The 26873-nt window shown below is 43.3% G+C and overlaps 1 protein-coding gene across 4 annotated transcripts in view; it reads left to right on the top strand.

Moving 5' to 3' along the window:
* The window catches only part of SPATA18 (spermatogenesis associated 18), a gene marked incomplete at its 3' end in the record, with an annotated part of 36523 nt that extends 25575 nt beyond the window's left edge, over positions 1 to 10948 (top strand). For 2 of the 4 annotated variants that reach the window (XM_081960274.1, XM_081960273.1), the window contains 4 exons: positions 1463 to 1586; positions 4812 to 4898; positions 7330 to 7375; positions 8255 to 10948. In XM_081960274.1, coding sequence (XP_081816400.1) covers positions 1463 to 1586; positions 4812 to 4898; positions 7330 to 7375; positions 8255 to 8262 — 265 coding nt within the window. Of the gene's footprint in view, positions 1 to 1462; positions 1587 to 4811; positions 4899 to 7329; positions 7417 to 8254 lie in introns of those variants that run through there. The other 2 variants (XR_014175983.1, XM_081960272.1) reach the window with 2 other exon arrangements.
* Positions 10949 to 26873: the final 15925 nt, after the last annotated feature.

The following is a 26873-nucleotide window of genomic DNA, read 5'->3' as shown; positions in this document are numbered from 1 at the left end:
CTACTATGTTATAATGTTTGGTAAGACCACACTCGGAACATTGCATCCAGTTTTGGTTGCCACAATTTAATAAAGAAGTTGAGACTCTGGAAAGAGTACAAAAAAGAACAACACAGAGGATTAGGGGACTGGAGGCTAAAACATACGAAGAATGGTTGCAGGAACTGGATATGTCTAGTCTTATGAAGAGAAGGACCAGGGGAGACATGCTAGCAGTGTTCCAATATTTGAGGGCCTGCCACAAAGAAGAGGGGGATCATTCTATTCACTAAAGCACTATATAAGGCAGGACAAGGAACAATGGGTGGAAACTAATCAAGGAGAGAAGCAACCTAGAACTAAGGATAAATTTCCTGACAGTGAGAACAATTAACCAGTGGAACAACTTGCCTCCAGAAGTTGTGGGTGTCCCATCCCTGGAGGTTTTAAAGGAGAGAGTGGATAGCCATTTGTCTGAAAGGATATAGGGTCCCCTGCTTGAGCAGGGGGTTGGACTAGAAGACCTCTAAGATCTCTTCCAACTCTGTTATTCTGTTACTTTGCATGTTATTTAGGGAATGTTATAATACCAAGAATATATAATTTTGGCATGCTATGTTCTACGCTTGTTACTTGTTGTCAGTCTACAAGATATACCCGATTAAGAAGCTAATAAAATATAGGCCAGGATTACTTTTATTGTAACAGCTCTAGGAACGAGAGTCTTCAGTGATCCTGCCTGAGGTGTTTCTCAAGTTATTGCTTTGGCTCAAGCTTAAGTTCCACTTATCTCCATGATGGTGCATCTACAGCAAGCATGCCACAGGTGGCATGTGGAATGCTCTCTGCGGGCAGGCCAGCCGTTGCCCAGCTCAGCTCCACCGGGCATGCGCATGCGCCTCCTGCCAGACAGCTGATTTTCAGGTCTCTGCCGCACATGTGGGAGATGACGTGTGCATGCATGGGGGTGAGGTGAGGGGGTGCGGTGCCCCCCCACCCCATTTTTGGTTTCAGGAGGCTTCAGGGAGGCCCAAAATGGGGGGGATCACGTGCATGCGGGGGGACCATGGGGGGTCACGCACATGCACAGGGCAGGGGGAGCTGGGGGGGTTGTGCCTGCATGCATAGGGGGAATGATACATTGTATAATGGGTGTGGGCACGCTCGGGCACGCTGTCACACATGCGCAATTTCGACACGCGAGAAGAAAAAGGTTAGGGTTCACTATCTTGTTAGCAGCTCTCCCTGCCCCCCCCCCCCGTCTGTCAAGCCATTATTGATGCCCTCCATGCTTGCATACAATGACAGACTTGACATTTTATTGTAAGCATCATCTGACACTTTCCCCTTAGTCCTCATGCCAGAGTAAATATGATAATTGTTCTGAGTGCCCTGGAGAAACACGAGATGGACAGGTGATAACCTAAGGGAAACTCCCACCTGCAACCTCAGTTGTAACTGGATTTCTTTTGTATCTGATTAGGTACCGTCGCAGCTATGATTCCGATTTCACAGCTCCACTGGTGGCTTATCATGTCTGGCCAGCGCTCCTGGAAGAGGATTCAGTGATTGTGAAGGGAGAGGCTGTAACTAAAAGAGGTGCTCTGGTAGGCTTTTGAAAGGTTTAAGCTTAGAGGCCAAGGCTTCCAAAGGTGCTTATTTCTTTTCTCAGGAGGCAACTGGAGTTTTTTCTTTGGAAGACGTTTCACTTCTCATCCAAGAAGCTTCTTCAACTCTGGCAGGATAGTGGGGGATGGAAGGATTGATTCACTATCCTGTCAGAGCTGAAGAAGCTTCTTGGATGAGAAGCGAAACCAGAGGTGGTATTCAGCCAGTTCTGACCGGTTCTGGAGAACCGGTAGCGGAAATTTTGAGTAGTTTGGAGAACCGGCAAATAGGCTGGCCCTGCCCACCCGCTGCCTCCCAGCCTCCCAACTGATCTTCTTTTGTTGCCCTGAACAGGAGAACGGACTCGGAAGCAGGTTACTGGGGTGGGGAGGGAATGGGGATTTTGCAGTATCCTTCCCCTGCCATGGCCACAAAGCCACACCTACAAAGCCACATCCACAAAGCGACATCCACAAAGCCATGCCCACAAAACCGGTAATAAATTTTTTTTTGAATCGCATCACAGAGCAAAACATCTTCCAAAGAAAAACAAGAAAGTCCAGTTGCCTCCTGAGGAAAAAAAATGGGAGAAACTCTGGGAGCCTCCCACCGCCGCTACTACTGGTTCACCCGATCCAGGCTGAACCAGGAGCAACCCATCTCTGCATAGGAGGTTCTGAAAGAGGTGATCCAAAAAGCTCACGATGGCTTACATTTATGATACCGAACTTAATTAATTGCTTAGCCATATTTGCTCCAAAGGAAAACAGTCTGGGATTTAAAACAATCACTGGCTACCTGTGGCTTTTCGGGTGCGTTTCAAGGTGTTGACTATCATCTTTAAAGCGCTCCATGGCACAGGACCTAGTTATCTGCGGGATCGCATCCTACCCCACACATCCCTGCGACCAATTCGCTCTCACAGAGAGGGACTCCTCCGGGTGCCGTCCACGAGGCAATGCCAACGGGCGACACCGAGGAGTAGGGCCTTCTCTGTGATGGCCCCAACCCTCTGGAATGACCTCCCCCCCGACATCAGAACAACTACCGATCTCCGCTCCTTCCGCAAGAAACTTAAGACCCACCTGTTCCAATTAGCTGGCCTGGCCTAACCGTAGTTTTAATCTTTAATCCTTCTGGCCAGTATTTTAAATTTTTGGGGGTAGACCTTTAAGCTGTTTTTAACTTTTATTATTATTGTACAGGCTTTATATTTAATCTGTTTTTAAGGGGTATCTAATATTTTCTACTGTGTATATGGTTTTTTAGTTGTTGTCTGTACACCGCCCCGAGTCCCTTCGGGGAGAGGGGGCGGTCTATAAATTCAATAAATAAATAATAAATAAAATACCCACAAAAGGCAACATTAAACCGAAAAAGATTACAACTCACACAGAAGTCCCAGTGATGCTCAACGTTCTTCCTTTCCAGTCTACTTTCACCTCCCCACTTAACATGTCTGCGTACAGCAGTGGTGGGATTCAGCCGGTTCGCATCTATTCGGGAGAACCGGTTGTTAACTTGCTAAGCAGTTCAGAGAACAAGTTGTTGGAAGAAATCTCATTTCGTTTTTACCACTTCACAGGGCTAATCCTGTAAGGAAGGCAGGAAGGAAACATTCTGGTGTTGCTTCTACCCTAATCTTTATTGCCCTGCTTACAGAAACTGCCTCTCCCGTTAACCCTTATTACATTGTAACAGCTAAGGAGAAGCGCCCATCAACGTGAATGACATTGAGTTGGCCACACCCACCCAGTCACATGACCACCGAGCCACACCTACCCAGCTGGTCATTAGAACAGAGAACCAGTTGTTAAATTATTTGAATCCCACCACTGGTGTACAGGTAGACCTCGAGTTACCACAGTTCGTTTTAGTGACCGTTCAAAATTACAACGGCACTGAAAAATGTGACTTGTGACCGTTTTTCACAGTTAGGACTTTTCCAGCATCCCCATGATCAGGTGATCAAAATTCAAATGCTTGGCAGCTGGCACATATTTATGACTGTTGCTGTGTCCCAAGGTCGTGTGATCCTCTTTTGCGACCTTTTGGCAAGCAAAGTCAATGAGGAAGCCAAATTCACTTAACAACTGGGTTACTAAGTAATCCACTGGAGTCAAAAACTGAGGCAAGAAAGGTCATAAAATGGGACAAAATTTACTTTAAAAATGTCCCATTTAACAACAGAAATTTTAGGGTCGATTTTGGTCATAGGTTGAGGACTACCTGTACTTGCACGTTTATATAACACTGATAGGTACCTTCAAAAAAGCATACACCAAGAAAAACTAGTCCAGAACCAAAAGACAAATGAATATTAACTGAATTGACAATGGCTGATTAAAATAAAATGGCCTATTCATGAAATTAAGTGATCCTTCAGCTGAAGTTATCAACCAATCTCTAATCCCACACAAACCACTCTCACAAAACACAAGACATAGAGAGACTTCAAGCTCCAGAATTCCACATGAGCTGAGAATTCTGGATATGGAGAAATTCAGCATATCTGGAGGGTGTCATCTTGGAAAAAATATAATATATGCTAGGTTCAGGCACTATGCTAAGCTGTAACACAGTTCCTTTGGTTTTGGCTCAATATGTTGATCCAAAATATCTAAAACTCAAATATTTGGGTTTATAAATTTGCTTTGGTATGATGTACAAATCCAGTAAATTGTGAGTTATTTAGCAAGCCTTGGTTAAGCACAACCTGTCAATTGGATTACAGAGGCGATAATATTTAGAATTTCAGCTATGTATCAAATGGAAGGCTGAAATTTCAAAGCATCTGACGAGAGAGAAATTCCAGATCATTTGCATGCTACGATTGGAATTGGAGTCTAGAATGTGGTAGAGCAGTATTTCCCAACTTTTACTGGTTCCAGATGTGGGTTCAATTCCCAGAAATGTTAGTAATGGCCAGCCTGAGTGGGAACATCTTCATGTTGGGGTGTCCAAAGAGTAGGCTCAAAAGAAGTCAAGATAGCACATAAAAATAGGTGGAGCTTTCATTTCACAGTCAAAGCCGCCATCTTGATTGTTTCGATCCCCACTTTGTGGACCCTTCTGAAATGGACAAGATTTGCCAAGTCCTGCAGTATGGTAAAACAAGAATAAGTCCTTTCTTCCATAATAGTCTCCTACCTTCTGCAAAGCCTACTCATTAAAAGGATTCCTCCTTAACTGAGATCTGTTTCATGGTTTGTATTTTATTTCAGTGGTCTTCCGGAAGCAGAAACAGGAGTCAAAGTCGCAGCCGTAGTGTTAGCCCTCTGTCTCGTAGTACAGGCTACTCTCGGAATTTGGTAAAGTAACATAAACTGATTAACATAGTAGTTCAAAATTAGATGCATTCCCAGGAGTTTGCACTGAAGGCAACATTATTATTATTATTATTATTATTATTATTATTATTATTATTATTATTATTATTATTATTATTATTATTATTATTACTATTATTATTATTATTATTATTATTATTACTATTATTATTATTATTATTGTTGTTGTTGTTGTTGTTATTATCATCATCATCATCAACAAGAACACAAGTACTCAAAATATGGGACTGAGAGATAAGGAAACGTTAGCATTCAAAACACGCTGATTATGTGTGCAGAATTATTGCACTTCCTCAGTCCCAGAGTTGTCTGCATGGGTGGAATTCTGCTTGTAAAAAAGAGAAACCCAACCCCCATTTTTGCGTGCATCAGCAGTTTCAGCAAAACCTATCTTTCACGTTACTTCTGGGGAGTAACACAGCTGAGGAGTGGCAATACGCTCTGCCGCATGAATCAGCTGAGAGGATATAGGTAAGTAAAGCGCAGGGATGGGCGGGCCAACCTGATCATCGGAGCGAACTGGTTCGCTCCCCAGCTGATCATCGGAGCTTCCCATTCGCCTGAACTGGTCCAAACCATCTGCATCCCACCGCTGTCCCTAAACCCTAAACCTGAGGTGCGCCAACACAATTCGATGGTAAGGAAAACAACTAAGAGAGGAAGGGGAATACCTGAAGACCATTTTAAGGTACCTCCACTGTGGTTTGGGATAAGGGAAAGGCGATGTCATGAGGACATTGCATAGAAAAATGGTTGACCTAAGGTTGAGTTGTTAGGGATTTATAGAAGTCCACTAATCTCCAATGCTCATTTATATCTCAACTCTCACAGATTTTGGCAACCTTATAACTCAACGCAGGCTCTCTGTGGGCCTTCAACAATCATTTTTACAATCTTTGGTGGCCTCGTAGAAATGCTTTTTCTATCCATCTATCAGGAAGCTGTAATCTTTGGAATGAGGCCATCAAAGATTGAAAATAGTAATCCAAGCTTTACTCTCAAATATCTCTTTCTAAGAGGTCCAAGAAACATCAATCCAACCTCACATACTTTGAAACCGTCACCCCTTCTTCAAAGGTTGTAGGTGACCCAAGGTTGACTCTTCTTGCTAAAAACAGGCAATGCAGACGGACTTTGGAAGATGAGGGATTGTTCAATTCTAACTGCAAAATTATTATTATTTTCTTATGGATTCAATGGTTTATGCAAGAGAGTTGCAGCTTCGTTGGTCCAGGAGCAGCTGGAAAAAGTATAGGATTTTTTGAAAATTGGGAGCGACAATAACTTGTCTCATCTAGCTGTGGGGCCACCTAAGGGATATGATGAAGATGTGGGGCCACTTAGGACCTGAGGTTCATGCCAGCACATTATTCTCCTGGCTCAAGCACTAATGGACTGCTCTTTTAACGCAGTTGTCTGGTAGGGCTATTGTATGTGGAATGTCAACATCTAAATCAGTGTTTCTTAACCTTGGCAGCTTGAAGATATGTGCACTTCAACTCCCAGAATTCTCCAGCCAGCATGGTTGGTGGAGAATTCTGGGAGTTCAACTCCACACATCTTCAAATTGCCAAGGTTAAGAAACACTGATGTATATAATTGTTAAATGGCAGTAGAGCAATACACAAACATTTTAACTGACCTAATTTACTTTGGAGAATGAATGCTTTCAGTGATCAAATATATAGGCCTCAAAAGTATTCTTAGTGCTTCATGTACTAAGATCAGGGGTGGGATTCAGCCGATTTGGACTGGTTTGGGTGAACCGGTAGTTCCGATGATCAGCTGAGAGTGAACTGGTTCACTCTGACGATCAAGTGGGCCCGCCCGCTTGCCCCTGCACTGTACTGACCTATATTTCTTTTGTTTGAAGCCCAGCTGATAGGTGCGGAGATTGCCTCGCCTCAGCTGTTTGCTTAGCCAGAGCACTGACTAAGATCAGTGGTGGGATCAACCGGTGTAACAACCGGTTCTTTGAGCGTGTGCTTTGTGCTTGCACGGTGGGTTTGAATACAGCTCAAAAACGTACCTTTCACTGGAGCACTGGTGAGTAAAACAGCTGAGGTGAGGCCATTCGCTCTGCCGCACCTATCAGATGGGCTTCAAACAAAGGAAATATAGGTCAGTATAGCACAGGGGTGGGCCGTCGGAGTGAACCGGTTTGGTTTCAGCTGATTGTTGGAGCTACCGATTCGCTCGAACCAGTCCAAACTGGCTGAATCCCACCCCTGACTATGATGTATTCCAATTGTGGCACTGAGACTACCATTATAAAACATTAAAATTTTTCATTCCACCTCAACTGATGGTGTGTGTTCAATTTAGATTTGTTTTTTCTAGCGTAAAAGGAATGGAGATGAATCAAAATATCTTTTTTGTTTTGGTCTTTTAGACAACTCGAAGCCGGAGTCCTTCCCCATTAAGGAACGGAAGCCCAAGTAAGTGGGCCTTTTCAGAATGTAGGCCGCCATGGATTTAAATTAAAATTTAATTTCATATAAAATGATAATCAAGTAAAGATTCAATATATAATTTTCCAGGCTGGTTTTTTCCCCCCCTTTAAAACCAATGTTCTTTGTTTGCACTGTTTTAACATAAATAGTTTCCTCTAATGATGTTAAGGCTTTTGGTTAGGGCAGGGGGTCGGCAACCTTAAACACTCAAAGAGCCACAAAGGTCCTAACCGGAAGCCCCCCCCCCCCGTTCCATTCTGGAGCTAGCCAGAAGTCCGGTTTCCCCCACCATAGAGTCTCCTCCTAGCACGGCGTCCTTTTTCCTCTACCTGTCCTAACCGAAAGCCCTATCAATTGTGGCGCCCACTAGCGACAGGGAGCCGCAGCAGAGAGATGAAAGAGCCACATGTGTCTCCAGGGTTGCCGATCTCTGGGTTAGGGTGAATAGAATTCCTTATGTCATTTTATATCCAAGCATTCCCATGTCTCTTAATATTTGCTGCAGTTATTAGCGTTCATGGTCCTTTTTCAAGAGTAACAGGATCTTTAGGGAAATAAAACAGCAAATGAGGGATCTATTCAGAACTAAGAAAAATTATTAATAAATGCAGATAATTCTATGCTGCATATAGGTACTCACTATACCATAAATTACATCAACATGCTGGAGAAAGCCAATTCCAGGTAGTTAACTTTGACTAACCCATTTTTCTTACTCAAAAGTAATAATCAATACACAAGGGAAAACAAGATTGTAAATATTTACCTTACTACCTCCTATTTGAACTAATTTACTGCAGAGTTACTTGGGGGGGGGCATTTATGCATAATGCTATATCTATATACATTTTTTTTCTCCAATAGGAAAGTAGATTCTCCAATAGAATATGGTTTTTTTTGATTCTGTTCATCTCGATCCATCTGCTTCTATGGTGCCTTCTCCAGTTCCAGTAGTACCTCAAACTACACTTAAAATAATGTGAACAACTGCTTTGAATGCCTCTGACAAAGCTTAGTATGTTTTTATAACTCTGCATTTTTTTCAACAAAATGAATGCAACCACGATTTTAAAATTGCATATGCATTTGAAGGTTTCTTGATCTTTAAAGATTGTTTACATAGCTTGTGACATCACTTCCTTTATGGAATTCGGAGGGCGAAATGGGATAGGATGTCGGCATTCAATATATTGTGATATCAGACTTTTAGGATTTATTTTGAGAACCGCAATATGTTGAGGCTGCATTCATATATTGTGTGTATTTGTTTGCAACTGAGTTTTGATTAAACTCTGTGGAACTTAACACAGAGTAGATGTGTTTTAAGATTGCATGGTATGGATGTCTTTTGAAGTATAATCACAAGATGGTGCTTATTTAGGACATTTGAATAAAATTTAGGGCATTTAGTTCAATTATAATTTTAATAAATGGAATGAAAGATGCCTATTGTTAAGATTAAGCCCAGTGAAAATATATAGCTATATTTTCATGGAAATATGATCCTAACATTGTGGTTTTTACATAATTATGTAACTGTTGATGCAAGAATTAGAACTTTTATTTCAGCAGTAGACATGTACTCAATTTTACATAACAGGGAGTAATCTTTTCTATTGCTCATGACTCTCTAAATAAAACACCATCTTTATTTTTAAACCTATAAGAAATATACACCACTTAGACTTTTGAAACATATTTTCATTAAGATAATGTTTCACAGGGTTACCTACTGGGACAAGTATTTTCTTCTCTTTAAGGAATTGACCCTTTGGCTTTGCTTAATGTGCCCTTAAATCTGTATAATCATAAGGAACCCAAATGTTCCACACATTTCCATTTTTGTACAAAAACAAAGGTTCCTGTAGCACCTACAGTCTAACAAATGTATTCATCCATTTGCTCGATATTTTACCATCCCATTCATCATATACATGGCATATACTTCAAGTCAATGTGGAATTACCTGGACAAGATACTGCATTCAGTCTTGGTCGCCACAATGTAAAAAAGACCCAGAGACTCTAGAAAGAGGGCAGAGAAGAGCAACAAAGATTATTAGGGTTCTGGAGGCTAAAACATATGAAGAACGACTGCAGGAACTGGGTATGTCAAAAAGATGGACTAGGGGAGACATGATAGCAGTCTTCCAATATCTCAGGGGTTGCCACAAAGAAGAGGGAGTCGAACTATTCTCCAAGGCACCTGAGGGTAGGCCAAGAAGCAATGGGTGGAAACTAATCAAGGAGAGAAGCAACTTAGAACTGAGGAGAAACTTCCTGACAGTTAGAACAATTAATTCATGGAACAACTTGCCTCCAGAAGTTGTGAATGCTCCAACACTGGATATTTTTAAGGAGAGATTGGACAACCATTTGTTTGAAGTGGTGTAGGGCTTCCTGCCTAAGCAGGGGGTTGGACTAGAAGTTCCCTTCCAAATCTGTTATTTTATTCTAACGTTCACGGAAGCCAAAACCATCTTTTTGAACTTTGAAAGAGCCTGCAGTTTCAAAGATTGATTATTAGAACAAGGTGAGCAAGACTGCAAATAATCTGAGTAATCAGATGAGAGTTATTAGAAAGAAAGAAAAAGAAAAAGTCTTGGGGGAATGGACAAAGGATTGACGAGAAACAAAATTATCTTAAGTAGCAGACGAACAAAATGTGGCAGATCTGAGTTTTCATTGAATGGCTGGTTTAGTGATTTGGTGCAGCAATCTTTACCAAGCAAACATATTTTAGCTAAAAACAGTGATAGCTGATATTGTTACTTCTAATGTTTTGATCTTTTTTTAAAAATCAATACTCTATTTTGTATAGGTATGTGTGTGCTTGCTGCTGGTTAACCGTTTTGATTGCTTTAAAAAAAAAACCAAATTTATAGTCTCACTATTACTTTGGACCAAAGATAATTGATTTAAAGGGTGTGTATTAATTTTTTTTGAAAAATATGATTACATTTTTTTTTAAAATCAAGACTGTGTCTTTAAGCTTAAAAGCAAAACATATAAACTGAACATTCTGTATCTGAACTGCAAAAAATGGCCAAGACTGTAGATGGCAGTAAAGACTTAATTTTTTGGTATATCATTGCTGCCATCTGGTGACAGTATCGTTGTATGCCCAAAATGGGAGCAGTAATGAAAAGGCAATGCTATGCTTACAGACTCAAGAGAAGAAGTTGATTTAGTATCCCTGGTCTTCATTATGCCTCATTTTCCTACTTAAGAGTCATGGGGTAAAGCTAGTGTAGAAAAATACGATGAGGGACATACTTTCAGGTCTATTGCGAAGTCTTTTACATACTCAAGTAAGTGAATCTATCAAGTATCTTTTTAGAGATCATGCTTACATTTTTGTCTCCCCCCCAAATAATTGGGCAATTTCTCCAGTTCTGAAACTGGCCTACCTCAAAAGGCTGGCTTTTCATTTAGAAAGATTGATCTTTGTGAGTAATCTAAAGGTATAAACAGGGTATCTTGTTATTAAAGTTCCTTCAAAAAAATATGGTATTCCAACACATCGTTTATAAGTCAGCCACATTTTAATTGCTTTTTTTTTTAAAATGTATTGCTCTGAATGTGTAATCAGAAACCTGTGCATATTAAGCCGCCAGTTCTTTAAAATATATTATTCAATTCCTGTTGCAAGAACTCAATTGTTTTATTTTTGTGTCTGTGTGTGTTTTAAATCTGTTACTTCTTAGGGAATAATGAAATCTGGCTGCTTGTCTGAAAATGTATTTACAACATACCACTTGAACAGACTGTTAATGTCATATGTCCACAATTACCTTTCACATGGTGCATAAAAATCCTGACTGTTTTTACATAGCAAAAAAAAAAAAAAAATGCAATGAGAAACATTTCTGTTCAGCCTCTGAGGCACTATTAAATAAGTTTATGGATAAATAGACATGTTTATAATCCCAAAACTGCATCATTTCCTTTTATGGCAACATAAAGATAACACCGGTGTCTGCAGAGAAATGGAAAAATAAAAGACAAGATGGCGGTCATAGCAACGTTGTTTGAAGAGGTGGTGCTTCAGTCGCTTGCCATGGCACCTCTTCAGGGGTGACATTCAATTTTTTCCCCTACAGTTTCTGTGGGCGTGGCTTGGTGGGGGGTCCTGTGGCTGAGTGGGCATGGCCAACTCGATGTCATTCATGGCCACGCCCACTCAGTCACAGGACCCCACCACCAAGCCACGCCCGCAGAACCCGGATGGAAAAAATATGTGTATGAGCACGAGAAGGGCTCATAGTGAATGCTGTGACAGAGAGAATCCGAACATTTCTCCCTCCATTCACAGCAGAGGTGCTGCTCCCTTTATGACTCTGCCCAGCCTCCTTCCTCCCAGGGACTACCTTAAAGGGACAGGCTGCAGGAGCTCTGCTGTGAATGGAGGGAGAAACGTTCGGATTGAATGGGCGGCTCAAATGGCCAAAAGAGGTGAGCGGCAACTGTGTGAGCAGGGCCAACCAGGAGTGAGTTCTACCGGTTTGGGGAACCGATTCAAATCGTCTCTACCAGTTCACCTCAGCCGGTCCAATCTGGCTGAATTTCACCCCTGCACCTCTTCCTTTTTGTGATACTCCCCCGACTGGCATCTGTATGTGTAGATATTAGGATATGTTAGCCAGGTTATATTAAAGAATGACTTGTGCAAATAAGAAATAGAATAATGTATTATGTCCTAGTCCAGCAATGGCGAACCTTTTTTGGCTCGCATGCCATAAGCGGGGGGAGCGCAGAGGGATCATGCGTGGGCGTGCCGTGCCCATTATGCAATGCGTGACCCCCAGCACGCATGCTTGCATGACAGGCGCTCCCCCCATTTTTGCATGCTGTTTTAGCCCTTCCCAGTCTCCAGAGGCTTTATAGGAGCCTGGGTAGGGCGAAAACAGCCTCCCCTGCCCACCAGACTCCCTTCGGAAGCTTCAGAAGCTTCCCTGAAGCCTCCGGAGCACAAAAAAATGGCCCTACGGGCAAACTGGAAATTCGGGAATGGACTTTCGGTTTGCTCATAGGGCCAGTTTAAGGTCCCCGGAGCCTTCAGGGGCCTTCCGGAGGCTGCTCACAGGATCATTTTTCATCCTCTGGAGCCTTCAGGGAAGCCTCTGGAAGGCCCCTGAAGGCTCCAGAGGGCTTAAACCGATCCTATAAGCAAACCGAAAGTCCATTCCCGAACTTCTGGTTTGCCCGTAGGACCATTTTTTTGCACTCTGGAGGCTTCAGGGAAGCTCCTGAAGCCTCCGGAGGGCCTCCAGGGTGGGGGAGGCTGTTTTCGCCCTCCCCAGGCTCCTATAAAGCGTCTGGAGCCTGAGGAGGGTCAAAAAATGGCCTCAAAAAAAGGCTAAAGTGAGCTGGCCAGTGTGTGCATGCGCGCTGACCAGCTGACAGGGCAATGCCTCGTGTGCCCTGACAAATGGCTCCGTGTGCCACCTGTGGCAAGCATGCCATAGGTTCGCCATCCCAGTCCATGTTGATTAAGGGATCTGGGCTGTGATACTGAACCTATCACCCAGGGGCTTGAAGAGAAACAAGACAGACTGCAGTTTCCCATTGTTGCTTCAGGTGCAACTTTGAAATCTCCTGAAGATCAAAGAGAGAAGAGGAGGGACTAAAAGGATTATTCCACATTCCTAAAATGTTCTGATAGCCGATTGGATTTTTTTTGCTACATCGCTTCATGAAAATCTTAGCAAAGTACAGCCAACCGTTTTGGTGTCAGTTCAGGAGCCAGAACAAAAATGAAATTATTGGGTTTTTTTTGGGTGTGTGTGTGTGGGTGTCAATCCTCTTGTGTCCTAGATTATTCCTGTCATAGATGCAACTGCACTGCTGCTGTCGGTTTGTGCCTGAAATACTTTGCACCAGTGGTGAAATTCAATTTTTTTCTGTGGGCGTGGCTTGGTGGACACGGTGTGGGTTGGTGGGCGTGGCTTGGTGGCCGTGGCAGGGGAAGGATACTGCAAAATCTCCATTCCAACCCCACTCTGGGGCCAGCCAGAAGTGGCATTTGCCAGTTCTCCGAACTACTCAAAAAATTCCACTACCGGTTCTCCAAACTACTCAAAATGTCTGCTACCGGTTCTTCAGAACCTGTCAGAACCTGCTGGATCTCATCCCTGCTTTGCACGCATCAATAAAGCATCCCGATTAAATGCTTACTGTATTATCCATAGGCTGTATGGCAGTGGCCTTAACAGCAATTCCCACCAGATGGCGCTCCTGTTCAATACATCCACCACGAATGAGAGGCCATTGGAGTGTGACATGTAGATTGTGTGCTTTTAAAATGCTTGGAAGAATGGTTTCCCCCTGAGCACAACTCCTCTCTGCCTGACATTAAGGCAGCTCCTCTTCCCCCTCCCAGCCTTCCCTACAACCTGAAAAGTGGCAACTGCTTTGATGAGACACCTCATTAGGAGGTGCCAGTGCCAAAGGAGATGCCTGCTTGGATGGAGAGGGCGGATGGATTGTATTTGAAAGGGACAAAGCATCTCCATTGCATATTATATCACCAGCATAAACCAAATAAACCAAACCAAATAAAAAGCACACAAATACCTGGTTTTTAGACAAAAGTTTATATGTCAAAAATGCAAATGACAGCCGTCCTTGGTCAGTCACTGAAGTTGATTTAGTTGCATTCAATTCATTCAATGTGGTAATCCAAAATCCTTTCTAGGTTGGCGGCCCTGAGGAGGGGAGGGGCAGCTGCCTTTATGCATGCATGTGTGCAACGCCAGGGGTGGGTTCTGGCTGCTGCTACTGCCGGTTTGCTCAGGGACGCGCCGTGCGCACTTGCACAGTACTAAAAAATCCTTCTGCACATGCGCAGAAGCAAAAAATAAGATGGCAGCGCCTATAGCGCCTACAGTGCCGTGGAGAGAACCGGTTTGGGGGCGTGGCAGCCAAGTTACTACCTACTCAGCCAAACTGGTTCGAACCAGTAGAAAACCGCCTCTGGCGCATGTAAATGGGGCTTCTAGTGCCCATGCAATACACACAGTGATGGTAGCACAAATGGGGAGGATGTACACACGCACGTCCACTCACACAGCCTGGTGGCCAACAAGCCACGGCCCGGTAGTGGGCTGCAGCCCATAGATTGGGGACTCCTGGATTAGAAAGTTGTATGGAGCATCATGGTGGTTGACAGTTATAGAATAGAGTAGGGTAGGGTAGGGTAGGTAGAGTAGGGTAGAGTAGATAGGATAGGATAGGATAGGATAGGGTAGAGTAGAATAGAATAGAATAGAATAGAATAGAATAGAATAGAATATTTGGCCAAGTGTGATTAGACACACAAGGAATTTGTCTCCAGGGCAGAAAGTCTCAGTGTACATGCAAAGCAATAGAGTAATAATAATCATAATAATGATACCAATAAGAGAAGGTAATAGAAAAGATGAGAAGGATAATAATAATAATAATAATAGAGCCATACCACATAAGTAAATATCCTTAGACATAAGACAGTACAGGTAGTTCTTGAGTTACAAACATTCACTTAGCAAATGTTCAAAGTTACGACATCCTTGCCAAAAGTACTTACGGGCCTCAAGGTTACCTATGTTCCAGCTTCATAGCGGTCATGAGCGCTTACGAACAACAGCAGAAACGCTGCAACTGTTCTGACCGAGGCTTCCTTAACTAGCATGGAGCAGAGTCTGGGTCCCGGCAAAACCTCTTTTATTTACAGGACTGTGAATTCCTTTCATTCCCAGTCAGCAAGGCTTGGCAAACAGTCTTTCAGAAGAATATTTATCAACACGAACCTTATCTCGCTTGGCGAGCTGCCAGATAACTAGTTTCCAAGCGCAGGGCAAGGCAACACTTAGCACAGAATCTCTTATAGTCACAAACAAAACTTTCCACTGTTGGAATGACCGAAGGAACGAATTGTTTCTTGCAAAAGTCCACTCCCCATTTGTTCCTCTTTTGTTTCCTCTGGGAGGAGTCAACCACCTCCAAGGTGTGGCTTTCCTCCCAAGTTGACCCTGCTTTCTTAGTTGTTCTTCTCTTCTGGCAGCTCTGCGCATGCGCACATTGGGAACAGGCTCCAGCTGTTCCTCTGTCTCACTGCTGTCTAGCTCCCTCTCTGCCTCTGACGCAGAGCCCTCATCTGAGCTTTCCTCAGTCCCCAGGACTGGCCGATGTTCCTCCGCAACCTCCTCACTTCCGACTCTGCTGCCATCTCTGCTGGCTGCTGGCAGGCCACAACAGAAACATGCTACTTTGGTGCTGTGCTTGAGAGCGTCGAATTGCCCACCTCCGCCTCCTGTGTATCCTTGAGTGCCAAGAGCCCTTGTCCATCCAGGAGGAGAAGTGCCGGCCTGGCCTCTCCCCTTCCCCACCAAGCCCCAGCCTCTCTCATGAGCAGGCATGGCCCTGCCCCACTACATGCTGGAGTGCCGAACCCTTTTGCCATGGTGGTTACGTGAATTATTGCAGTTGTTAAGCATTTTTCATTTCCCCATTGACTTTGCTTGTTGGAAGCTAATCAGGGAAAGTCCCAAAAGGAAATCCCGTGATCCCAGGATGCTACAACCATAGTAAATATAGACTGTAGAGATTCTCAGTCATCCAGGTCATGGTGGTCCCAAAGGTGCTTTTTTCAGCAGGCAACTGGACTTTCTTGTTTTTTCTTTTGAAGAAGTTTCGCTTCTCATCCAAGAAGCTTCTTCCGCTCTGACTGAATGTTGGGGAATGAAAGTATTTATATTCCTTTGGAATGAGAAGTGAAACATCTTTAAAAGGAAAAAAAAACATTTCAGAGTTTCCTCCTGAAAAAGCGCCTTTGGGACAACCATGACCTGGATGACTGAGAATCTCTACAGAATTTTAGCTATGCAACTTGGGATGCACCCCTTGGAATGGTGTGGGAGTAGGAATGGATTTCCATAGGAAAAATGGCAGACTACAGGAACCATTTGCACCACTCAAGTGACCCTGAGGGCACAGATAAACCTCCAAGTGTTTCGACGACTCTCTAAAACACCGATCATCAAACTGTGACCTGCGGGCTGGATACGGCCCGCCAATGCAAAGTATCTGGCCCGCAGAGTGATAGAATTCAGCCCCGCCCCTCACCATCGGCCTTATCTTCCAGCAAGCATCCACTCCAGCTGCATTTCTGGTTAGTTATTTCATCGGTTGAGCTGCACTTCTGGTCACACCGCTGCTGCCAAAGGTAAGGCCAAAGGGTGCAGGGAAGGGCCAGCGGACTGAGGGTTGATCTCGCCAGTGACCCAGGACTGGTGGGCGAGTAGGGGAGAAGTTGCTGCTGGCTTGAAAAGCAGCTGCCAGCTTATAAAGTAGTGCTTTAAAAGTCTTTAAAAACACTTTAAAAACAGCCTTTCAGGGTGCTAAATTGGCCATGCCCACCCAGTCACATGACCACCTAGCCACGCCCAGCCAGCCCGTCTGGCCCACCAACAGTCTGAGGGGCCGTGAATCGGCCCCCTGTTTCAAACATTTGAGGACCCCCTGCTCTAAAGGGAGGCAAATGGCCAGCTGTCTACAAGGAGTATAAATCCTTCCATTCCCCACTATCCTGTCAGAAGTTAAAGAAGCTTCTTGGATGAGAAGCGAAACGTCTTCAAAAGAAAAACCAGAAGAAAGTCCAGTTTCCTCCTGAAAAAAAAAACACCTTTGGGATATCGTAAATTTATGCCGGTTGCGCCAAGCGCCTGGATTCTGATCATGTGATTTTCAATAGGAGGACCAGTTATAGGTAATTTTGTTTTCAATGGTGGTGTCATTTTGAGCAGTTGCTAAATGAATGGTTGTAAATTGCGGATTCCCCCTACTGCAGGGGTGTCCAAACTTGGGAACTTTAAGACTTGTGGACTTCAACTCCCAGAATTCCCCAGCCAGCTATGCTGGCTGGGGAATTCTGGCAGTTGAAGTCCACAAGTCTTAAAGTTCTCAAGTTTGGACATCCCTGCCCTACTGAGAAGATGTCTTGTAAAAGAGATATTCTCAGTGACATATATCAGTGGTGGGATTCACAATTTTACTACCAGTTCTGTGGGCGTGGCATGGCTTGGTGGGCATGGCTTGGTGGGCATGGCAGGGGAAGGTTACCGCAAAATCCCCATTCCCTCCAGATCAGCTGGGACATGGGAGGCAGAGGATAGATGGGGACTGGACCAGTCAGAGGTGGCATTTACTGGTTCTCCGAACTACTCAAAATTTCCGCTACCGGTTCTCCAGAACTGGTCAGAACCTGCTGAATCCCACCTGTGACATATAGCCATTAGTTAGCTGCTGTAGTTTGGAGGGGTCTGTAAACACGACCGAGATTACAGGATAGCTCTATATTTTAGTCCTGAGATGGCCAATTATCACAGGTAGCTGTGAGAGAAATCTCTGGATGCATTCGTGTTGGTCATGGTTTCTGTATTCAGAAACAAAACAATGGCCCAAATCTCCCCAAAACTCTTTCTTTCTTTCGCCTTTTCTCAATGGCCTCAACCCTATCAAGCATATAAACATTGGCAGCTTTGAGAATCATATTTCTTACTAAGCTTAATTGAAGCAAGCGGCTAACAGTTATGAGCAATTCCAAGTTTAATCCACAAGAGCTGATTTGGCACATTCTGTTTTTCTGACAGCTTGATGCAAATACTAATAAAAATCAGACATATTCCAAATGGGCAGATTTATAAGCATTCAGTAAGTCAGAAAATGTCTTGGCTCCTTCCTTCCTTCCTTCCTTCCTTCCTTCCTTCCTTCCTTCCTTCCTTCCTTCCTTCCTTCCTTCCTTCCCTCCCTCCCTCCCTCCCTCCCTCCCTCCTCCCTTCCTTCCTTCCCTCTTTCCCTCCCTCCCACTTCCTCCATCCCTCCCTCTTCCTTCCTTTCTTCCTTCCCTCCCCCTTCCTTCTTCCCCTCCCTCCCTCCCTTTCTTTCTTCCCTCCCCCTCTCTTTCCCTCCCTCCCTCTTCCTCCCTCCCTCTTCCTTCCCTCCCTCCCCCTTCCTTCCTTCCTTCCCTCCCTCTCTTTCCTTCCCTCCCCCTTCCTTCCTTCCTTCCTTCCTTCCTTCCTTCCTTCCTTCCCTCCCTCCCTCCCTTCCCAAATGCAGATTTGCTTCTCTTATCCTTTTTGGAAAACAAGTCAAACTAGTATTGGCATTGGCTTCAGAGCTGGGATTGATTGCTCGGTTTTTAGCCAAAATTCTGAAGTTTATAGCTGAACAGTTGTCTGGGGAAGTCTAATTTTTGGAACCACAAAACCCGAGAGAGAGATGTCCACAAATGTGATAGGATCTGATATGATTAGTGATCTAGGCCAGCTTTCCTTAATCTGAGATCTAGATTTTTGGGACTTCCACAAGCTCCCACAATTTCCAGTTTATCTAGATCAGTGGTTCCCAAACTTTTTCAGTCCACCGCCCCCTTGGTGCTACAAACTGATCCTCAGTGCCCCTCACCCAGTGGTGGAATGCAAATTTTTTTACGACCGGTTCTGTGCGTGTGGCTTGGTGGGCGTGGCTGGGGGAGTCATGTGACTGGGCGGTTTGTATGACGGAAGGAAGATAGTAAGAGTAAAATTCAAAACCGTAACAATTAATTGCACATTTATTCAAAATCCATTTTAAAAACCTTTGTAGTTAATGTTAATTCAACAAAATTGTTGAACATGATCCAGTGATACCAGGTTTTCAAAGTCTGATAGTCATTTATCAAGAACCTTAGTAACTAGTAACATAGTAAACTTAGTAAAATTTAGTAACTACTTCACTGTTCAGTAAATTCTTAATGTGATGGATGGGCTTGATAAAGTGATACCACTTTCCCAATGTCTGGTTTTAAGTCACTTAGCAGGAGTCTTAAATCACCACATTCAGTAATCTGGAGTCAATTTCTTTGCTTGGAGAGAAGTTGGATGACCACACTGAAGCGACGTTCCACCAAATATGATGTTGGAAATGCAACAAGGAGCTTCTTAACCACTGTCCATAGTGCAGGATAGTGATCAGAATTTTTTTTCTGTAACCAAAACTCTTGGTACGATTTCTTGAACTTTGGCTTCAGCTCAATGTCACCAACAATTGCTTGGGTTATTTGATGAGATTATTGCGTGGTACCTAGGGATTCCCAATATGGAAAGTGAGAGTGGGAACATTTTAACAGATCTATATGTTCTTGGGTTATAATTTTCACTAAAGAACCATGGGGATGGAAAGGGAAATATAGACAATGGAGTCCAATCCCCTTCCTCAACAGTTTGGAAGCAAAGAATAACTCTAGCAAAATGTAGCCTTTTACCTCTTTGGGGAATCATCTTCTTCTTCTTCTTCTTCTTCTTCTTCTTCTTCTTCTTCTTCTTCTTCTTCTTCTTCTTCTTCTTCTTCTTCTTCTTCTTCTTCTTATTATTATTATTATTATTATTATTATTATTATTATTATTAATTATTATTATTTTATTTTATTTTTCCCAATACAACTCATGCAAAGGGTCATCCGCAACTACATTACATTTTCGACACTCATATTTGTGATTCCTTATAACTCCTTTAAGCTAAACATTTTTAGTACAAATCAACGCATTGACATATATATCACTAATGCAGTTTCCTATCTCTTCCATTGACATAATTAACACCTTATGTATTGAATACAAGTATATCAAGTATAGGTTAAACATGAATTGAAATGCATCTAATTCAAATGTATAAGCTGTGAATTTATTATATAATCACAGGCAAACATTGCACTTATGCCTAAATCCTCTACCCACGCACATTATAAGACAGATAAAACTATCTTAGCTGGCTGTTGCAAATATTACTCTGCTAATTCAACAAGAAATGCTACTGCATGAATTCTTAATGCAGAACACAACTAAAAGTGATTTTAGCAATTTTCTTCCCAAGTTAATTCAAAATGTATATCCAAATGTTCCTCTATTTTTTCCCTAAGCACTAGGGAGGATTATATTCAAAACCAGACACTTTTGCCATGTGTGTGTTTGCTTCTGGTCTCCAGAAAGAATTTCACCTGTTTTTCAAATTTTGGTCCCATTCGCATCTCCTTTAGGATTCAGCAGCCTTGCAAGGATCCCTGGCTTGCTTATAGCGCAGGGCTGCATGGCCACCTGCAAGCAGGGGCGCGGGGGTGGGGACGGGGGCGGGAGCTTACCTCCTAGGCCGCACCGCGCAAACTACCACCTGTCGCCCCGGGGAGGGGTGGTCTGGCCGCCAGCAAAGGGCTTCTGCCGAGGCACCCCATGCAGGCAAAATAGCGAGCGAGTGAGTGAAGGAGGATCAGGCAGGGCACCGAGGCCCCTTCGCCTCCCTTTGCTCCCACTTTGTCTTGATGAGGTTGCTGCAGCTGCCGGGCGCGGACAGACAGAGGTAGCCAGAGTGGCGGGCAAGCGATGGAGGATCAGGCAGCTTGCTCACTCACCCGTCCACCCAGGCTGCCCTGCCGTTCTGGCTACCTCCGTCCATCCGCGCCCGGAAGCTGCGGTGACCTCCTCAAGACAAAGTGGGAGCAAAGGGAGGTGAAGGGGCCTCCGTTTGATCGCTCACTACCCCCACCCGTCCGCACTATGCTAGCCCTGCCCACCACTCATGATTGGCTGGCTCACCAATTGCCCTGCCCACCTCTAAGAGCCCTATCTATAGAAAGCCAAGCAGAAAAAAAGGTAACTGGATTTAGATAGAGCTCTTAGAGGCAGGCAGGGCGATTGGTGAGCCAGCCAATCAGTGAGCGGTGGGCAGGGCTAGCATAGTGCGGACGGGTGGGGGGAGCGAGCGATCGAGCAGCTTCCGGATGGGGGGGGTGATTGAGCAAACTGGTTCTAAATGGCTCGCTAGAGGGGACCACCTCCAGCACTCCTCTGCCGCCCCCCCCCTTGTCTCTTAGCACCCCCCTAAGCCATCCCACCGTCCCTCAGAAGGCAGTACCGCCCACTTTGGGAACCACTGATCTAGATGGATTATTTTCTAAAGAAAAATGTGCAATAGTCATGGCAATTTTATGGCGTTTCCAGATGTCATTTTGTAGTTATCAGCCATTGATTTAACTGTTTCTGTCCTGTTTCTTCTCTGAACATAGATAATTAATTTAGGATAGAACATACTGAATCAGAAATGGAAAGCTCTAAAAGTATAGTGGACCCTTTCTTCTGTGCCCCATGGGTAGGTTTTGAGGAGTGAAACTTTGATGTCTATAGCAACACACATTATATCTCCCCAATTCTCTTGCCCAAATACCTGAGCTTTAAAATATGGGTGCAATTGCTTCACATAGTTTTATGCATTTGTTATATATGTGTGTCCATGTATGTGTATCAAGTCACCCTCTTCTCTGCTAGAAATGACAAACTTACTATGTCAACTGCATATAAAGAAAATCTGTATGAAATGTTTTATAGATGTCACTTTGCACCCACAAGATTGGCTAAAATGTATAAAAATGGATCGGCTAAATGTTGGAAATTTAATCAATCAATAGGTTCATATTATCATATGTGGTGGTCATGCCCAAAAGCCAAACAAAATTGGACAAAAATATATACTTGTTTGGAAAAAATGATAAAGCAGCATATTGATCTGAAACCTGAGATATTTTTGTTGGGCATTCTACCGGAAAAATATGACAAAAAACCCTATGTATCTGGTTTTACATATATTAACTGCAGCTAGAATTGAATTTGCGCAACAATGGAAAAATGATGAAATACCATCAGATGAGAGCGTAATTAAGAAAATATTAGAATGCAGACAGATTAACGCTCATTATTAAGGATAAAGAAGAAACTAAGCATTTCTTGATGTGGAATGTAGTTTACCCATGGTTAGACAGCAGAAACAGAAGTTGGAAAGGAGGAGATATAAAAAAGAGGACATGTTAATGTGGAGAGAATTTGATGATGAAGATGTTATGTACTACTGTAATTGTATGGATATATAGTTATATTAAGGGACTTGATGGCTCAGTGGCTAAGATGCTCAGCTTGTCGATCAGAAAGTTTGGCAGTTCGGCGGTTTGAATCCTTAATGCCGTGCAACGGAGTGAGTTCCCATTACTTGTCCCAGCTTCTGCCAACCTAGCAGTTCGAAAGCATGTAAAAAATGCAAGTAGAAAAATACAGACCACCTTTAGTGGGAAGGTAACAGTGTTCTGTGCGCCTTCAGCATTTAGTCATGCCAACCACATGACCATGGAGACGTCTTCGGACAGCGCTGGCTCTTCAACTTTGAAACGGAGATGAGCACCGCCCCCTAGAGTCTGGAACGACTAACACATACGTGCGAGAGGAACCTTTACCTTTACCTATAGTTATATTATTAATAGTATTGTGATGAATATTATAACAAATATGTGGATTTTGATTGTTTAAAACCCAGCTCTCACACTGTTAGGTGGAAATGGAAAGTAATATAAATAAAATAAGTAAAGGAAGACACTCTCTGCTCCAGAATGCCACCATTTTGAAATATCGTAACTCAGGGGTGGCCAAACTTGGCAACTTTAAGACTTGTGGACTTCAACTCCCAGAATTCCCCAGCCAGCTGGCTGGGGAATTCTGGGAGTTGAAGTCCACAAGTCTTAAAGTTGCCAAGTTTGGACACCCCTGTCGTAACTGAAATTTACAGTTACCAGAATTAAAATGTAGATAGTCCAAGGTCATGGGGAAAGATAAGTAAAGCAGCTAATATTAAGCTTTGGGGGGGTCCTTGTTATTTAATGAGCAAAGCTCTAGAGATCCGACTTCTGCCTTTGAATCACCTATCTTCACATGACTGCTGTATAGCATAGGTTGTAATACAAATATTGTAGCAACATGTCTGTAGAGATTCTCAGTCATCCAGGTCATGGTTGTCCCCAAAGGTGCTTTTTCAGGAGGCAACTGGACTTCCTTCTTTTTCTTTTTGAAGACGTTTCGTTTCTCATCCAAGAAGCTTCTTCAGCTCTAACAGGATAGTGGGGAACGGAAGGATTTATATTCTTCAGGAAAAACAACAACAAGAAAGTCCACGATTGGGATGGCTGAGAATCTCTACAGACTTTTAGCTATACAATTTGGGATGAACACCCTTTGAATGGTGTGGGAGTAGGAACGGATTTTTCCCAGAGGAAAAAACTGCAGACTCCAGGAACCATTTGCACCACTCAAATGACTCCGAGGACACAGATGAACCTCCAAGTGCTTCAACAACCCTCAAAAAGGATGCAAATGGCCAGCTGTCTGCAAGGAGTATAAATCCTTCCATTCCCCACCATCCTGCCAGAGCTGAAGAAGCTTCTTGGATGAGGTGAAACATTTTCAAAAGAAAAAGCAAGAAAGTCCAGTTGCCTCCTGAAAAAAAACAAAACGCCTTGTAGCCACATATTTGTTATTTGTTTTGGGGGGACCAGAATGTAAATAGATAAAAGGCCGTTCTGTTTGGGGTAACACAAAAAAAGCATTTCCCCTTTTATTTGTCAGCTGTCACAAACAGCAAGTCTGCATTGTTTTGTTCTAGGACTGTGCATCTCCAAGTCTTATTACCCCAAAGGCAAAATACATTTGTGGTTCTGCCCAATTTTACTAATTAAAAGTAAAATAAAGGGTTGGTTTTATTTTATATTAACCTGTGCGGTCAATTACCATTACCAAAGAGGGGGGTGCCAACACATCTGAATCCATGAATAAATAACTTTTATTTTGCCCGTTGACAATTATGTGAGATGGTCCTTTTTTTATCTTTCCTGTCAAGCCTGCAGAAGGAAAGAAGACGAAAGAAGAAAAGACATCGCTGAGCTGAGAAATCGATGTCTTTTCTTTCAGGCTATGGACTTTTTCAACCCAGCTGGCATGAAAACGGAATTCTTTTATTTTATTTTTAATAAACATGATGCATCATTAACATCTAAATGACCCAAGGTGCAAGGAGTCGCTTTGCATTTGAAAAGGGTTGTCTAATGAAGCTGAACTGACCAGACTCTGTTTCACAACCCAGATGCCTCCTTGCATTCCCAGTTCCGTGAATACCTAGGGAGATGCTTTATGTATTGTAAATTGATTGCAGAAACAATTCTCCAGCTGGGCCCCGAAGATGGCACCATATTGGCCCATTAACTGCGGAAGGCTTGCTTTTCAGGAGTCGGGTCCTAGGCCTGACTGAAGCAAAACACCCACTGGATTAAGCATCTGGTGGTCAAAAGGACAGGTGTCAGAGCTGTTTACAGCTGCCTACATTCATTTATGGACACAGGCCTGGTTGTGTTCTAACAGTGGTCCCAGTAAAAATGCACAGGGCTGAAATATGGGTGTTTGGACATCTCTGTTGTGGTCTGCTGGTGGCCTGCGGAGCTGGCAGCAGAGTCGGATAGTGAGGAGGTTGGGGAGGAACATGGGCCAGTTCTGGAGTCTGGGGAAGGCTCAGACGAGGGCTCTGCATCAGAGGCAGAAAGGGAACCAGGCCCATCTGGGAGTTATCTACTGCCTCTGGAGCCTCCGGAGCCTGACGTCAGTGGAGCAGAAGAACCGTGTGAGCCTGTTCCTTCTGTGCATATGCACAGAGCTTCCAGAAGGCAAGAACAGTTAAGATAAAAGGGATGACTCGGGAGTAAGGCTTGGAGATGATTGGCCCCTCCCATAAGACATAAAGGAAGAGCAAAGGCATGTGAGCCTTTGCAGGAAGCAACTTTGTTCGTGCTGGTTGGTTTAAATTCTGAAGCTCTGTTTTGATTCTGTGCTCCATGTGGCCTTGCAGAACTAATTGCCAATTAGGTGTTTAGCAGCATTTCAAGGGAGATAAAGTAGGTGCTTGTCAGCCTTATCCTGAAAGACTTTGGCAGACTTCTGTCAGACTCCTTACAAACTATTTGTGACTCAATACGGGCGGTGAATGAACATAATTCACAGCCATTGAAATAAAAAGAGGATTTTGGGGACTAAGCATGTGCTTTTTACTGTATTAGGAAGCCTAGGTCAGAACAATCACAACAAACATTGCTCACTTCTACAAGTTGATTTATGCACAAGAGCTTGCTGCTTGAAATTTGGCTCAAACAAAACCTGGAAATCGTAGGTGCTCCTCCTCGTGAGAACATTAGAAGACATTTGAGAAAGGCAATAGCATTTTACAAAGAAGAGTCTTTGGGTTGTCATGTGTGATGTTGTTCTGCTTGAGATTGCCAGGAGATATTGCATACCATAAGCATGACCTGATGTGGTTTTCTTAGAGAAACATTGTTGTGGAAGTTTTAAAAAGGCATAAGAATACTCAGTTCCCCTGAAAATAAGCCCTCCCCCAGAAATAAGCCCTCCCTGAAAATATTGTAACACAGCAACAGCCATGAGGTGACCAGGCTCACCATCTCCTGCACCTCAAAAATAATAAGACCTCCCTGAAAATAAGGCCAAACGCTTCTTTCAGGGGGTCAAAAGAAAATAAGACCCTGTTTTATTTTGAGGGAAACACGGGTAGAACTTGTCAATTATCTTTTCACAGCCCTGGTGGTTTACTTGGCATATATTAGCCAGAAAAAAAGTAGGGATTGAGCACAAATTAAAAGACTAAGAAAGGAAAAACTGGAAACACATCAGAAACAAATTTAATTTTCTCAGAACAAGCCCGAAGAAAACAGCTGGTGGGTAAACATATTTGTGTCATATCTAAGACTTGCCATCAAGACATGAAATCTTTTATATCCCTGAATGACTTAATGGTCCAGAATTCTCCTTATTTTCCAGTAGATCTACCATACGTCATCAACTGATTTTCAAAGAACAGTAACAATTCCCTTATTTATTCAGCTGTAGAATTTAACACCAGAGGTAGCAGGAAACACCACAATGTTAGAATCCATTAGAACACAAAAACGGCAATTATACTTTTTATAGGAACATTCAGAGTATATAAGCAAAGTACAAAAAATATTTTTTAATAAAAATGTTCAGGCATAAAAAAGTCAAGAAGGCAGCTACAACTGTGGCATTGAAATCTCACATCTTGTTTATACATGTTGACACATGTAGCGGAAATTTTGAGTAGTTTGGAGAACTAGCAAATAGGCTGGCCCCGCCCCTGCTGCCTTCCAGCCTCCCAGCTGATCTTCTTTTGTTGCCCTGAACAGGAGAACGGAGCTGGGAAGCAGGTTAGTGGAGTGGGGAGGGAATGGGGATTTTGCAATAACCTTTCCCCAGGAGTTGGGAGGAAATGGGGATTTTGCAGTATCCTTCCCCTGCCACGCCCACTAAGCCACACCCACAGAAGCAGTAGTAAATTTTTTTGAATCCCACCACTGCCATACAGTTGCCTCTGAGTGGCCTCACCTAAAATCCATCAAATAATTACTCCACTGATTTATCACTAACAAAGTCTTATTTTAACTTGGATTCAAAATTCTCCTTTCTGTCTGAGTGTCACCACATACTCAACCCAGTCAGTTCAAAAACCTACAACCGCTGTGATGTCATGGGCAGAATTAATTCAATTTTAATTAGGGATTGTATGTGAATTGTTCTTGG

This window comes from Natrix helvetica (genome assembly GCF_964273705.1).
Source record: "Natrix helvetica genome assembly, chromosome: 7".
In the NCBI taxonomy this organism is placed as follows: Eukaryota; Metazoa; Chordata; class Lepidosauria; order Squamata; family Natricidae; genus Natrix; species Natrix helvetica.
The sequence above is the reverse complement of the archived record's forward strand: the minus strand, read 5'-3'. Positions and strand labels throughout refer to the sequence as shown.